This window comes from Hermetia illucens, chromosome 1 (genome assembly GCF_905115235.1).
Source record: "Hermetia illucens chromosome 1, iHerIll2.2.curated.20191125, whole genome shotgun sequence".
Lineage (NCBI taxonomy): Eukaryota > Metazoa > Arthropoda > Insecta > Diptera > Stratiomyidae > Hermetia > Hermetia illucens.
Genome location: NC_051849.1, coordinates 70,356,130 through 70,373,240, shown reverse-complemented (window position 1 = coordinate 70,373,240; position 17,111 = coordinate 70,356,130). Strand labels below are relative to the sequence as shown.

At 36.8% G+C, this 17,111-nt stretch overlaps 1 protein-coding gene and 1 long non-coding RNA gene across 7 annotated transcripts in view; one reads left to right on the top strand and one right to left on the bottom strand.

The window, feature by feature from the left end:
• Positions 1-17,111, bottom strand: part of LOC119652732 (serine/threonine-protein kinase N) — a 263,540-nt gene that overhangs the window by 36,572 nt on the left and 209,857 nt on the right. For all 6 annotated transcript variants that reach the window (XM_038057059.1, XM_038057050.1, XM_038057031.1 and 3 more), the window contains one exon: positions 10-461. In XM_038057059.1, coding sequence (XP_037912987.1) covers positions 10-461 — 452 coding nt within the window. The remainder of the gene's footprint in view (positions 1-9; positions 462-17,111) is intronic.
• Positions 14,652-15,831, top strand: LOC119652813. The gene is made up of 3 exons (XR_005249601.1): positions 14,652-15,084; positions 15,143-15,362; positions 15,425-15,831. It is a non-coding gene; the product is annotated as an uncharacterized LOC119652813 (long non-coding RNA).

Sequence of the window (17,111 nt, the reverse complement as noted above, 5' to 3'; positions counted from 1 at the left end):
CAGACTTACCTCATGCAAAGCTTTCTTATCCGGTACTTTATTATTCTGTAATGTTCGTATCACATTCTTTGCTCCATCAACGACAGCTGCCTCGATTCTCAATCGATGTCTCAATTCTTCAATCCGATCTTCTAAAGGCGTTTCAAAACGTTGCGGACGAATTTCACCATTCTCATCCGTTATCGTCTTTTGCATTTGATCCTTATTCTGATTAACTTTTATAATTCTTAAGCGTAGAAATTCGATTTTTGCCTTTGAATCGGCTAACATTTGTTGGGCTTCCGCCAATAGTTTCTTATCACGTCCATGATGCCCACTTGATATTGATTGAATCATATTTTCGGCGCCATTTTTGACTTTCATCTCAATATTGAGCTGCTTTTTAAGAGATTGAAGAAGTTTATCATTTCCAGTCGATTCTGGACCGCTTTGAGGGGTTAGGGAGGACGTTGATAGAAGATCTGGAAAAAAGACAAAGAAAAATTATTTTAATTATGATGAGGCAATCTCCTGTTATATTTTATATATATATTTAAAGACTTTCATAAAGATCCGAATTTCAACAGAGTGAATTACAAGAGAAGACTCAAGACTTAGATAATGGCAGAGCATCGGAAATAAAATACTTTAAGAATGAACCTACAACAAAATCGTCGAGAAATACTAAAAGCGCTGACCTAACATTTTACGGACTTAAATCATAATGTATACCCCTCCCCCACAACAATATGTAAAAGGGAAATATCCATCTATAGCGATAGTACTCGTATCTTCATAAATAGCGAGTTCCTAGCCCTCTATTCAACAAAATATCATGGCTTTATTCCTGCTTGTCACGCAAAGCTTGATCAACAAAAACAAATCAAAAATAAGAATGACAGAGTTTATGTTCAATAGGGTTGAATTACTACTTGAAAAGCAAAGAAATTATCCGCATCTGAAACTACCGATCAGAAAAAAAATCAATGGAGATGAGATGAAATCTAAGGTTTCATTTTGTAACTGATAACACGACTAATGCGGCACTAGTCCTTCAATTATCTTGTAGTAGAACCGTCGATTTTGGTGTTCAGCTGCCTTTCCTCAAGTAGGTCTCAGAAACCCAGCTGCTCTGTAGTATCCGTAGTTTCGAGCCATGTAGATCGTTCTGTTTTGCCCGAAAAGAACTCCCGTTTGCCTGCATTCAGCATGTTTTAATTATTGAATGTTCGCTTTAACTCCCTTTTGAAATTTTCATCATAAAACCCTTTCCCTTTTCCGAAACTCCAAAACCTTTTAAACATTATTCAATAAATTTTCAAATATACAACAAGTCGGGAAACCAGAAGCTCGACACTTCAGATATGAAAGGTTTTGTTTGTTTCTTGTATGAGTATATTTAAGCGCAGAACTATCCCATTTGCATATAGCCCGTAATGTATATGCATTTAACATGTTAGGCTACTCACTGTAGTGTGACATTGATATTTAGTGCTTTGGGTTCCAGTAAATTTACACGGTAAAAACATCTTTGAGCTACTGTAACTGTTAGTAATAGAACGATTTTGATTAAAATTGAGGATAACATGCTTCATACTATAATCTATATTGCTGCATATTTTCATAGCAGAGTTTCTAGTCAATTTCCCCAAAAATATAGTAATATACTATTATTAATTTAATTTGAGCAGATATCGATATGGAGAGTATTTTGGTATCTGGACACTGTATAGAGGCAGTTTCATGATTTTTTTCAAATTCGTGGTTGAGTAATTTCATTCATTTTTAACTCCCCCACTCCCCGCCTTTCCGAGGAATGTCAAAACTAATACTGACATCGAAAAGTACCGATCGAGACCTTCCATTTGATACCCAACATGACTATATTCGGTGAAAAAAAATTTACACCCCCCTTTTGCATGTATGAAGACCCCCCTTTCATCTCAACGTGGAAAGATGTAACTCAGTACGACACCTTCTACCTTTTCCCAAAATTTCGTGGCAATCGATATAGCCGTTTCCGAAAAAAAGTGCGTATGACAAACAGACGGACAGACAAACATTGAACCGATTTCAATAAGGTTTTGATTTGCAAACAAAACCTTCAAAATGATCCTTGACCTTGTTTGCGCTATAATTGACTTGGCCCGAATAATTTACATGCCCATGTTGCTAGCTGAAAAATGAACTTTGCCTAGCAACAGATATTGCTGCGAAACGGCTAAACACATGCTGCCACCAGAATTGTTGTTCGAGGTGCAATAATCGTTGGCCATTATTCGAGAAAAGTACGGCTGAGATGGGACTTTGCTTCTTGGCAGTGAAAATTGAAACCTGAAGAAATTGGATGAGAGGATTGGCAACGGAAGGTTGTGAAAGCCAATCGCCAGCAATTTTTGATTTTTTGTGTTGATGCAATTTTATTATTTTCAGATGGTTGGATTTTATAATTGTCTAAATTGTTCGGCAGTATTTCTTGACTACTCATCGAATCGATGCCTGTTCTTCCGATTTTTCCTGAGCTGAGTACAAGGAAATTTTTGCGATTTGAATTAAAAATTTGGTATCCAGAAAGCCTGGAAAATTGAGTTATTCTATTCCGATTTTTTTTTTGTATCCAATTATGTTAAAAACTCAATTGGTTTCATTTCACGCTAAGGTTTGAATTTGCTAATTTGAGCACTTTGCCGATGCAAACAAAGATGATGACAAGTCTCCATAGGAAACAAAAGACATAGGCACCTAAGCCTCACGTCAACGTTGGTCTTTTTAAGCTAACAAATCTTTTCTGAAATTCAACGTTTCACAAAAAAATCTGGAAGGAGCTGGCATATCAAATACTTAGAAAGGTGCCATGGGAGAAGAACTTAAATGAGGTATTATTACACATATCGTTGAAAATATTTTCAATCACATTTACCCCATAAAAATGTTATATATTTATGTGATGTATATGGAGACAGAAATTTTGAAAAGAATTTTGAACTATTTAGTGGTGTGCACTTGTTGTTATTAATTGACTTGGCTAAACAGAAAGCACTTATTAATGTTATCTAATATTTGTCGACTAACCCTCCCCCAAAATGATATTTCCACTGATGAAAATTTTATTCAACAAATAATCTACAATTGCAAATAATCAAAATTATCATAAATGAACATTCCCACAATTTTCAATGCAATTCCACTGCAGGTTACAAACGAAAATTAGACAACGTTTTGTTTTCCCTACAACACAATCAACCGCTTGTTACAATCATTAAATCATAAATGAATATTATGCGATAATCAAAATTGCTCCAATCTAGCTTTTGGCGATTTCGTCATTCCATACCTAAATTACAGGTGATTTGTTTGTTCGTTTTGTTGCGTGCTCCAACGCAAAAATGGTCGATGTAATATTAGCAATTTAATAATAGATAATAGACGGACAAGAGAGTATAAACGATGGAAAAATCAAGATTGGTTAATTTTTGTTGATGACTCTTTTGTTGTGATAAAATTCAATTTGTGAATGAATATTTTGCAAATTGAACACAGGAATCGTATATGATGCCTTTGTCTTTTCAAAAACCATTTTTCAATTAAAAGTCCGATTATTTTGACGTGCACAATGGATGCATCTCAACAAAATAGCTGGCTTCAAGTCCGATTACGAAATTAAATTGATTACCTAATCTCCAATTGAACAGTTTTCCAATTCATCGAAAAGCTAAAAGTATTGTACTGCTTAGGGGCTGAAAGGGAAGCTACCATACCACCTGCCAAGTAAGGCCTACAGTTATAGTTCAGAAATAGAAAGGAATTCTAAAGTTTAGGCAAAAATTTAGTGTTTACCCAGACTGATAATCAGGATCCAAGCTGCAATTTTTGCAACTACTCTACCAGATATTCTTATGATCACCTGCTTACCTCATAATATACGTACATCGTTGACTTGGAGTACTCTGCTCTCCTCGTAACAATGCATTGCTGACCCACTAGAGACCATATATGCACAAGGCTAATACGACAACATTTAAGAAACAACAAAACGCAATAGTTTCAAAAATGACCCTTTACTAATTTTTTTAAAAATACTTTTACTCCGTGAAATACTCTAAGTCAACGTCGAAGTTCGAATAGAAATTCCAGACATTGGGTATGAAATTTTTGGGAATCTATCCACAACATATACCAAATATTTGAAGATTCTACACCTTTTTAGCGACTGTAAGAATTTTATCCTTATCGGTATTGAGATTATTTCATATAGTTATATGACGCTGGACCTATTCAAGTTGGGCTGACAGAGAGCCGGAAAGGCAGAGCTAAATCATGCACGAAAATTTGCGAATACTGACTGTGGAGGTCCGCTTACTCCTACGTGTGATTCAATTGAAATGTCTTATCGCTCCGCAGACTCGGAAATGTGGGGTATACACCGAAAAGATTCATCTACTTGGGGCCCCTACTCCACCTTGGCCAAACACTATGCATCAAGAAGAAAAATCTTCAGCTCTTTTCCTCCCAAAGTTCAAGGGAAATTTCCTAAGTCGGACACGAAAAAAAACTAACATTAACAAATTCCCTTTATTATATGAGTGATGGAAAGTTGGAATTTAGACAGATTTTGTAATTAATGCAGATTGTAGCACTATCCCTATTTATTAGAAAAAGTTAAAACCGAAAAGAGAATAAATGCTTGGAAACAGACCATGTATTTGGAAAGAGAAAGAAAATGAAAAAACGTTCAAATAAAAGAGTTTGCCAACATAATCCTCCAGCGACGTCTCAAGCATTCTGCTCAAGCCGCAGTGTGTAGCAATTTCACATATGCAATATGTTTTGCTTCGAAATTTAGAAATCTAGGAAATAGTCAGTGGGTTTTTCAACACGCAATAAAAGTTAAAAGTGAACAAATATGTCTTGTTGGATATGAATTAAAGTGTCAATTATCAATGTTTGAAAACAGAAAATGGCACATGAACCAACTTATAGACAGATGCTAAATCAAACAAATCACAAACCGGAAGTCAAGTACTTCCTGTGGGAAAAGTTTTGAAATTTGTTTAGGCTAAAAATTTCGGCTACGATATATGATTCGATATATTATGATATATAGCCAAAAATATAATTAAGTGCTAGTTATCCGTATTGTAATGTGGAACACGATAGTGGGATTCTTTGGCGTTTAAGAGCGGAACAAATTCGCACCTATGCCATGTGAAGTTAAGATAAAATGAAAGGTCTTTCTGTGATAAAACTTCATGTTTTTTGTATTCAAAATTAATTTCATTAAACGAAAAATTTTCCATTTTCTTTGACCACTATTAATTAAAATTCTTTTTTGGAATTGCAATTGAACACTTTCACATCATTTTGAAGTCACGCCACGAAGACAGTGTTGCAAAAATCAGAACAAATGCCAGAACTAAACAGTGGATACATCAAAACCTCTCTGTCTGTCTGTCTGTTTGTGGGTTAGCGGTGTCAAAATGTAACACAACACTTTTCTCAATACATTGATCTCCCTTTCTCAATAGCTGTCTTCAACCGCGTTGTTTATTGGTACAGGAGATATTTAAATCATAAAGTAGCTCATGAAGATGGGTGAATGACATCCTTCCAATTCGATCAAGCACATAGTTGCGTTACCATTATGAAAAAGATTTTCTTCTGTGATCATTTTTTGTACTTCCCTCCTAAGACGTTGCAATAACGCTGCATAGTATTTATCACACGGGGTTGCGTCCCAAAAACAGTGCCTTCACCTTATTCTCCGAAAAAATGTCTTTACCTTCTTTGGAATTGATCTACCTGGTACAATATATTGTTTTGACCGTTGGTTGGTGTGACAAGAGTAATGATGAACCCAAGTCATCCACAGTTATAAATCTACGTAAATTTCGGCGGGATTCCGCTTGCAGAGTGTCAAACTCCTGATCCTGACGTGGCGTTAACAAACGCGGCACCCACCTAGCAGAAAGTTTCTTCATGTAAAATATTAGCACACGTTCAGTTCATATCCCAGTTGCCTCGGCTATTTCACTTCCAATCTGCTATCTACTACGATTTTATGAATTTTTCAATCATTTCGACATTGTATTCCGAACGGGGCCTCCTGGACGTGGTTTGTTATCATGTTGGTGCAAGCTTTTTTAAATTCAGAAACTCGCTGTCGTTGAATATGATGAAAAAGAGTATTGGATCAATTTTTTTCTTTGATTTAAAGTGGTGTTAGGCCTTTTAAATAACAATAGTTGATAATAGCACGCCTCTGTGTTTTCCCCACTTTCAAGTACAAAACCGAGGTCTCCTTCTATAAGCTCTCAAACGTATACTAACAAAGCAATTAATCAGAAAGCTCGTATACAAGTTAGTCAGGGATTTAGTTATAGTAAACCAGTAAAAAACAAGACTTGGCGCCATCTCTTAATCAGGCCGGAAGCTTTTCTTACCAAGTTATGCTGATACGTTAACAAACTTTAAGGAGTAGTTCGCAATCGGCTGATAACAGATTTCCTGAATTCGTTAAGATTTAGCAAGCAAGTGTTATTTAAAGACGAATATTAGCTCCCCAACTTTTTGCAACAAAAAGAACCAGAACGTAATGCGCAGTGCGGTTCCATCTGTCAGCGTTCATCATCTCTATCAATGTCGTCTGAAGTGAGTTCCCCTGTATTTGAATAAAGTTATTGACGAATTCCATCCTACCTACAAGAAAATGAGGTGTGATCGATGTGTTGCAAAATCACACTGCAAAACACGCAGTCACGAGATCGTGTCTTCCCAATCTTGTGCAGATAGAACTGGCAACCTCCGTGCTCACTTAGTAGCTGGGTAAAAAATTGTCTTACCATACTTTCGATTTAGCCGTGCAGTCCATGTGCCTCTTGTTTCGTTTTGTAAAGAGAGTTGACACTCATTTAGTGAAAAGAGGGACGAACACGGTTACTGTTTCTTACTAGGGCAGAGGCAACTCATCAGACGCTGCCTCACCTCTGCCCTGGGAGCAGCGTGACCGAAGCGGCTCGCAGGTGTTGTACGCTCCCTTTTATAATTCGTAAAACACAACAAATATACGAATTATATTCAGCGTAAATTCACCTATAGTTCAGAGCAAACTTGCAGCTAGACACTTTTTTTTAGAGATTGTGGAGTCCTAAGTCCGCATCCATTTATTTGGTCCGGTCCGACATTAACTGGAAGCGGACTTAGGACTCCTCAATCCGTAAAAAGACTCATTTAGTGTACGTGACCGTGCTTCGCAACCAACCACTTCCCATGAGTCTTCCCCTTTCCGCGTGTAGCAAGAAGGGCAACAGGAATTACTCCTGCGATCGCCATCACGGCCGGTTCAGAGACGGTACGATAGACAGATGCCACCCGCAAAGCTCCTCGACTCTGTATTTGCACAAGGCGTTTACGATACATCTCCTTGCAAAAAGTATCAGTCCATATCTTCACGAAAGAATGACAATGGGAGGAAACGACGCGTACAATCAAGATGTGGTTAGAACATTGAGGTTGCTCTCATAAGGAAAAAGTGAAGGAAAGAATCATAACGATTTGTAAACTGTAAGTGGTTTACACATCCCAAAAAAAAATTATTTATAAAATTTATTTATATGCTGGCTATCATGAAGATTTAGAAAAAATAGTAAAGCGGACGCAACACGCAAGTGAATGTAAGCCATAACCAGATGGTGCAAGGCCGCACATCCAGAAAACAACTTCTAAATCTGCTGCTGATCGCGAAGTGGTCGATCTGATTGCTCGGACGGCGTCGGTCAGTTGAAACACAACAGATCTTATGGCAGGCTCTGTGCTCGAACATTGTGACACCGATGACGAAGCGATGGAAGTTGCAGAAATTCACGAAGCTCACGGTACGGTCGTCAAGACCATGCTTACCCATCACATGTCTGAGCAAGATGTTGTCAGATCCCACCTTGGTACTCTGATTACCTATCATGATCACAATGTCACCTTTAGGAAGCTTCCCCTGAACCGCGTTTCATTCATAGAAAGTATCCTTCTCCCCTGCATCGGAAGCTTCCGTTGGTGCGTAGCATTGTACAACTGTGATGCTCCTTAACCTGGACCGAAATCTAGCAGTTAGAAGTCTGTTAAAAACAGGCTCCCAGGTCAAGAGAGCGTGCCTTGTGGTAGCCGTCAAAAGCAACCCAACACCGGATTCGCATCTGCTACTGCTTGACTTTCCAGAATACAAAAGCACATTGTGCAAAAGGTTGAGGAGTACTCTACAGACTCCCACCTTGCTTAGGCCCAAAATGTCCAGTTTATATCGCCGGAATTGCCGCTCCAGCTGGAGAAAGTGAGCATTCTGAGGACCCTCTTAAGGGAATAATTAATGCTTTGACTTTACCTTTTAAGTTTATTGATCCAAAGTATTATATAACATCCAGTAATACATCAAGATAACGAGAGGAGGAAGAAAAGTTGACGGGCGAACTGGCTTGATGCTCAAATACATAGCGAGAACGAGCCGGGCTCAAACTAAGGATCTGAAGCAAGATTTTCAGCGACTGAAGTTAAAGGGGCAAAGGATAAGGACAAGAATTAACACAATAAAGGAAACTCCGAGAAGGACAGCACTGGTAGACCCTAAACCACATCGTGATGTTACATCATCGGCTAAACCTTAAAAAGCACATAAATTATACAAGTGAGAAATCATCGAGAAGCTAGTCGCACGGTATCAATTGAGACTTTGGTGAAAGATATCAGCAGGTTGTATGATAGCAAAATACGAAGGGATGATTAGAGTTAAGAGGAGAGAAAGGCGGTACTTTCCTGTCCCTAAGATTAACTGAGGAGAGGGAGCATGTTGAAGACGAGACTATGGGAAATCATATGCACCGCCTATTACAGATTCGAAGGAATAAGTTAAGAATCAACCACTGGCTCGTCGAATGACGTATTTAGGTAGTTTGTAACTAAAATTTGTTATGGTTGTCCTAGGACCCATGCAAAATGTAACATAGTTCAAATGATGCAATAACATATTATACCATTCTGGAAACCTCTTACTACGATGGAGACTGCTTGGCTAATCTTCCCCACTTCCTTTCTAGATTATATTTCCTTCTTTCCAGAAAAACATAATTAATTATGACCTAATGTATCAACCAAAGCGCCACCCGGAAGAATGCAAATATTCTTAAATTACAGTAAAATCGTTGCAAAGATTATACATTCGGTCTTGATAGTTTTACCGCATAATTGGCTCGCAGCTGGTTTAATATTACAATAAGCTTCAGACGTAACATTGATAAGGTTTCCATCCATATGCTTTCTGTATGTAGACAAATATATTCAGAAATAATGCTAAATGCAATTTCATGTACATTATCGTACCGCCTTACCGAACACAGCTACCGTAGGCGCAATAATAAATTTATAGATAAACTTGCATGTCCCGAGAGAATAGATATGAGTATTTCTGCCTTGTATTCTAGAAGCCGCCATAATTTATCAAATTGCAATTGGATTTCATACATATGCCGACACACAGCGTACGTGATGTTAATATCTACTTTTTTATGAAAAACTATTTATAGAGGATCGACATTTCAATTTCATACCCACTCACAATATGAACGAAAATAGAGACTTAAAAATAAAAGTAATTTTATTTTAGACCATGTGAACGCACGAACTAGCACCCAGAAGTGCGTCATACTTCACTAAATTTTAATTCCATAAATACATTACGATAGGTCAAAGTAGTCAATAATTATCGAATACTTATTGATCATTTAAACTGATGTGATATAAGAAATTTCTATTTACGGAAAGTGAGTAATCTTTACTGAACCTCTGTATAACGCAATTGAGCGCAGACATTGGAATGCAATAAAATATTAGAAAAATGAATGCATGATAATGTTTGATTGTCGTAAAGGGCTTGGCTGGAAAATTTAAAATATTGCCTTCCTTGAATGCATGCACGACCTCTGATTAACCCTGAAATATTGTCTTAATTGATGTTTTAATTATAATCTCTTCCCAATGCTTTTAGTGGAAGTAGCATTGCCGGGTTTTATCTTTATAATTCTTATGATGATTCTATCATATTTGGTCAAATGAAAATGGTCTCAGACATTAATAAATATTTACTGGTTTATGAGTATAAAGTGGTCATAAATGTTGAGGATGCCTTCTATTTTTAGACGCTTATATCGACCTGAGTTAATATCTTGGAGAGCAATTGTGATTTAAATAGGTCACTTCGTTGGCCCCATTTATTTGAATAGAATGGCTTATTTTCTATTTTTTACGTTTGAATGAGAACGAAAGTGTAACAAGTTATGAACCGGATGCTAAGCCATGCAAAAATGAAATGTTTTATGGTTTTCTTGTGAAAAAAATCACGGGTGCATAGCTTCCGGGTATGAATGTAGTCCAAAAATCAATTAAACAATTTTTTTATTGATGTTTCGTTACGAAAATTTAGTTAAAAGTAATAATAAACGAATATTTGCAACGGCTTCTAAAAACATATATCTGTATCTACCTTTACCATCAAAAAAGTTAATTTGCATTCATTTCAGTGTTGTGGATCGGAAAAACGAGCAAAGAAAAACATGATCTCCCATCAAGTACCTCTGCTTGGACAAAACATCTACTGAATACACCGAAAGACTTGGCAAAAGCATTAGGGGACTTTAGTCCACCCTGCTGCAAGGAGTTTAAGCCAGATAGAGTGCCCACCGAAACTGAACAACGTGAAGGTGGTCTATTCACATCCTATAAGGGAACAACAAGAAAAACGAAAATCTAGGCGAAGCTGCTGGAAGAGTAGTCATCAGCCACGCAACTGAAATCCAGGAAATTCCAGATGACCACATCGAATGAACGTTTGCTCAAAAATTGTTTTTTGTGTCAATTCTTGGCAACGAATAAAAGTTGCATCCATAACATTGTATCATACCAAAAACTAAGGGTCCGCCGATGGTTACAGAGCATCACCGAATCAGCGATCATCACCGATACTGAGAAAATTCGGGTTTTGAGCCTTTCGATTATGAAACCTATTTTCTGGGATGCGCAGCAAGAAAGAACTGCTATCATTATTTTTGAATCAACGCACATAAAACTATTTTCTTCTAGGTGAAATCCGCATGATACCACATTTCATATTGCAATGAATCGCAATGCCCCAATATTTGCCATTGCTTGATATTTGGAAACATGTACAGATACAATTTCAGTCATCTAGCATCATTTATTTAGATTTTTCAATATAGATTTCAAGAAACGCACAAAACACCCCTTCATATATTGGGTTGGGGAAAAAGCGATGTCGTATTTGTGATCGACATTTGACGCTTTATTTAACATACTTAGAATTATCCGAGTTAAGTCAAATATGAGCTATTTTGTTCGCAAACTTATTGCCATTTAGAAGGCAACTTCATTATCCCCCCCCCTCCTTATTTGAAAAAAAAACAGCCTGTTTTCACAAGCCTCTTTGAGGCCAACTTAGCAGCACCAAGAACATTTCGCATGGACCGGAAGAGATGATAATCACTTGGTACCAGGTCCGGACTATACGGTGAGTGCAATAGGACATACCATCCGAGCTCCCGTAGCTTCTAGCGGGTCATCAAAGATGTGTGAGGCCGAGCGTTGTCCTGGTGGAGCACAACACCATTCCTATCGATCAATTCTGGTCGCATCTGGTCAATCGTCTGCTTCAAACGGAGGACCGAATTGAGGGTATGGCCATAGTTGAGCAGCTCATAGTGGATGACTCCCTTCCAATCCCACCAAACACACACCAAAACCTTCCTGGCCGCTAATCCGGGTTTGGCGATGGTTTGGGCCGGCTCACCGCGCTTCGACCATGATTTTTTCCGGTTGAGGTTATCGTACGTGATGCACTTTTCATCACCAATCACAATCCGCTTCAAAAATGGGTCAAATTCGTTCCGTTTCAGCAATGCATTGCAGGCGTCGATTTGGTCAAAGAGATTTTTTGCGTCAACTCGTGTGGCACCCAAGCATCTAGCTTTTTTCGGAATCCAATCTTCTGTAAATGGTTCCAAATTGTTTTATGGTCTATACTCTATTCCTGGCCAATCGACCTCTCACATGCCGGTCTACTTGGATGATTTCGACGATTTTATCCGTTTCTACGAAGATTGGCCTACCAGCACGGGGTGTATCTTCGACATCCACTACACCAGAACGAAATCGATCGATCCACGACGTGCTGTGCGAATCGTAGTATCGGGCCCACAAACTTCACAATTTTTTTCGGCCGCCTTCGTTGCATTTTTACCTCTCAGGTAGTAAAAACGTATAATATAACGAATTTTTTACTTGGTGGACTCCATCTTTGACGCGCTATAACTTGACACTGAAACGTACGATCACAACACTGTCAAAGAGACACTTGTAGCACAGATTGTCGTCTTCAAATCGCCGTATAGTATGACGATACGATAAGTACGACACAAGATATGTTTAAGTGTCACCATCTATTGACAAAATACGACATTTCTTTTTCCCCAACCCAATATGTACATATTAAAGACATAAACATTGTGTTTATCCATTGCCTATTACTGCATACTGAGACATACATATATATAGGTATGTATATAGCACAGTGCAGAATTTTTCGGCACTCCATTTTTTTGGTTGAAATAATAAAGTATTCATGTTTATTGACCAAATGGATGCAGATCTTAATGTAATGACTATCGTACAGTATTTTAAACAAAAGGGGAAGAGAAAAGGCGAATATAATAAAGAATGGAGGCGCAAAAATTGTGGACGAAAAGTTTGAAATTAAAATTTATTAGGACAACAAACAAACAAAATATGCTTTTCCTTCCCGCTTATAACATAGTTGTTCGTTTTAATTAGCTATACATCTGTATTTTGGCCATTAATTTTTTTGATGCTTTTTGAGTGGCTTTCAATTTTTTATTTTCTGTATCCTTATAAGGTTTTCATCATAAACAATATCCTACATTGGTTTCTAGACATTTTCGACTGAATCCAAGTCTGGACTTCTATTGAATTCGATTCAATTCATCATCATCATCAACGGCGCAACAATCGGTATCCGGTCTAGACATGCCTAAATAAGGAACTCCAGGCATCCCGGTTTTCCGCCGAGGTCCCCCAATTCGATATCCCTGCAATTCGATCCGGTCTAGACATGCCTAAATAAGGAACTCCAGGCATCCCGGTTTTCCGCCGAGGTCCACCAATTCGATATCCCTGCAATTCGATTCAATTAATCACATCAAACTTGAGAACATAAATTCTAGCATTATCTTTCGGAAATACTGGGTTCCTGATGCCCATGTCTTTCTCTCATTACATGAAATTTTCATACACATCGTTTTTTTCGTTATTAACTCAATTAATTAGACGGTAAAGTATGATTTTTCGATCAGATGGCACGTATGATCGTAAATTTTATATCAGATTCGTCATCTATCTAAGAACATTAGCTATCTAGTCCGTCCACATTCAATTTCTTTTGATTTGAAAAAGAGTGTTTTTCAGTAGACACACTTCTAGGGACCACTTTTGCACTACCTCTGCTCCCTTGATTCCATACTCTCTTATCTTCCTTTGGAATGAAAAAAAGTAACTTTCCTAGAACTCAATTAAATATCTATTTGATGATTTTTCTACTTAAATTTCCCTGTATTGTGATACTTGTTACTGATTCTCTTGCTCTATTTATCAATTATTATTATTCTGTTAAGGGATAATGCATAATGAATCATTGTTCTCGATAAATTAATCATTTTGGATAGAGCTGCTTTAGTAATTTTTTTATAACTCTATTATTTAAAATAATAAAAGATACTCCAATTACCATTAATAACATAATATCTTCGGTTGTGTGTGTCGTTTTTTTCGGCTTATTTTATAATGAACAAAAGAAAGACAAATTTTATTTTTTAAATGCCGAATAGTGAGTTTTTTATTCCTCATATACCGGAAGAAATACACAAAACCTTTCATACCTGAAGCATCCAACTTCCGGTTTCCCAACTTGTTTATAATAGGACTTGCCTCTCAAAATACCCTGTCACACTCGATTTATTCGGAAACGGCTGGACCGTTGTCACGAAAATTGGTGAATATGTGATCTGCTGTTCCCTTTACATGCAGCACGTGGCGCCATTTTGTGTTAAGTTTAAGAGGGGGCGAACTTCCGGTATTCCGACTTGTTGTTTACTAATTGTAAAAAATTTCTAAAATTAGAAAAACTGTTTTTTCACATGGTCGCTATTTTAATTTTTTTTTAAATTGCTCTCGTCAAACGTAAATGACATCCTTATTTGTAAGAATTCACCAACCATTTTTTTCTTTTAGATCATCGAGAGGAAAGGAATCATGTCAACTGGAGGTATTTTTTTGAATCCTTTTTTTGGCGGCCTCCACTTTTTTCAATTTTATTTATTATTATTTAATACTTTTCAAATATCAACAAAAAACTGAGCAAAAAACGATACGAAAATTGTTGTAAAATTCGGCCGTCTAGATTGCAAGAACCCCTTAAGCCATCGCTGAGGATTACTAACTGAGCCTTGCTCGAATCCCTGTGGGGGGAAGAGATAGTTGAATAATACTAAGAAATTACCTTTCGCCTTTCAACTAGGAATCTTGTTAAGAGTTAACCTTACGATAACTAAAAAGGAATGATTGCTGGTTGCTTTAAGGTCTTGATCTTTTCAGCAGCTCATTATCAATCAAAACAATGGTAATATAATATACCGTAATACCTAAACTGATAGATGCGAGTCTGGTGCAAAGTAGTTTCTGGTGATTTCGATAAGAATCAAAAATAATTCAAATATTTTCTTTCCACCACGCGACTCGCTCCGTGTTATCGTCGCCAAAACTGCTTAATGTTCACAACGACCAGTGTCCAAAAATATAATTCACGTTTGATTAAAATATGAAGATCTTTATCTCGTTCACTGTACTTTTAATTTTTTTTCTCGTGAATGATTATCATAAAGAAGTCATTGTCCCCGAAGCATTGAACTTGTATGTTCAGTCATTACTTTACCTTGAATTTAATTTTTAGACAGGTCTACATAAACTGTTTAATCACATCAGGTATGTCTAGATTTAACTCCAGCCAAGTACTGAATCAATCTTTTTACTTTGGACCTAGGAAAACGAGTTTATTACTTAATGGTTGACATCATTTATTATTCACCGGCCGGTTAATGTATTGTTGGTCGAAATTTTGCAAATGTTCGTGATGCAAACGATTTTGGAAAGCGTTAGAAGTCAGGAGATAATGGCATTCATAAATAATCTATGGAAATGCTTTGATTTTATTCTGAATAAAATTATTTGTTCAGAAAAACGGGCATCGTGCATATGGTTGAGTAAGTTGCTGCTATGAGGCTCGTTGTCTCTTCAGACTATTAATTGTGAAGGTTTATTACAGTGGTTTGTATCTCAAAATGGACTGCATTAGTTTAAATGCTTTCAAAATGTAGAATTTTGCAAATAAAGTTGAAGATATGGACAATGAAACGTGGTGCATTATGCGATATGATAGAAACAAAAAGGGTTTGGATATCCTTGTCCTCGCGGCGGATATCAAAGAGGATGCAATGTTGATAATGCTTTTATCGTAATAAATAATGAACTAAACGGGTTTGAGCGAATTTGTTCGTAATCTGAAGTGCATATTTGAGAACGAATAAATAGGAGCTGCCAGCATTTCTCTGAAGCTTCCAAAAGAAAAGTTAAGATGACGAACTGTATTTACTTTATTATAACCTTGCATATTCTCTTCTCCTGCGATACAATTTATTTTTTACAAACCTAAAAAAGAAAAAGAAAAGAAAATATTTTAAATAAAGAGAACAATAGTATTTTTTTGAAATACAACATGGAATCCGGCCTCTTAGAAACTTATTTTTTTAAGGGATTAATTCCTCAAAATAAACAAATTGGGAAACGGAAAATTGGACGTTTCAGGTATGAAAGATTTTTCTGTATTTCTTATGTGAAGAACTTTCTTTACGATCGTTCTTCTCATATGTAACCAAAAATTTTACTTCACACCTTCTGACCGTCTTTTTAATAATATGGTAGTGAGATCTTGGCGGTCGGCGGCCGGACCACTACTTTTGTCTTTTGATTATTAAAGTAATGTCATGTTGTGACGAGTGCATGGTCCATAATACATACATTACCAAATAAGTTTTACTTGAGCGGAGCTCTGGAGATGTCAATAAATAATTTGCGGGTAATCAAAATACTTCCTTATGTATAATCAACGAGAAAAAAAAATTTTACGAATTGGAAATTCGAAAGTAATTAGAATAATACCTGATTTGTCTTCCTTGCATTAGGTTCAAATTTTCAAAGAAGTAACAACGATTCAAATTTTCCAAAGAGTAGCTACGCCTTTATATAAACTAGAAATGATCCTACCTGATGACTAGTTTCATTTTGAACCGGAGTTAGAGCAGTTGAATTAGAAAATGAAGAAAAAACTAAGGAGTGAAGGCAAATAACGTAGTGGTTAAAAATCTACAATCGCCCGGGAAATAGTGACAGTGAAATATATCCTTAAAAAACGACAGGAAACTAGTAATTGCGGACAAAAATGGGTAGCGAAAGGCAACGATCCCCGACATCGCGAAAGGAGAGCCGTTATGGCCAACAGACAGACAGAGGGACAAATAGAGACTGAACCGATTTTAATAAGATCTTGTTTTGCAAACAAAATCTTAAACAAGTCGGAATACCGGAAGCTCGCGCTTCGTGTATAAAGGTTTTGTGTTCATCTTATGTAAGAAATTTCAACGCCCAGTTTTCGATCCGTATAAGCTACAAATCCAACATATTCCTTCATATTTTTTCAAACTAGAAAACATACGTACATATTACAGCCATAAATATTATACTCACCCTAAACAAACTGCCTATTTCCGAATACTGTACATATATATGCACGTACACAAATTGATTGTATCCATATTTCCGATTTACTTCATGCACAAAAACATACGTATGTACATATATAGTACGTATATTAAATCCCGCTGGTTTAATGTATAAATATATCTATCTGAATTAGACACTACCCGCAACTTCATTAGCATGCATTGTCTGATTGG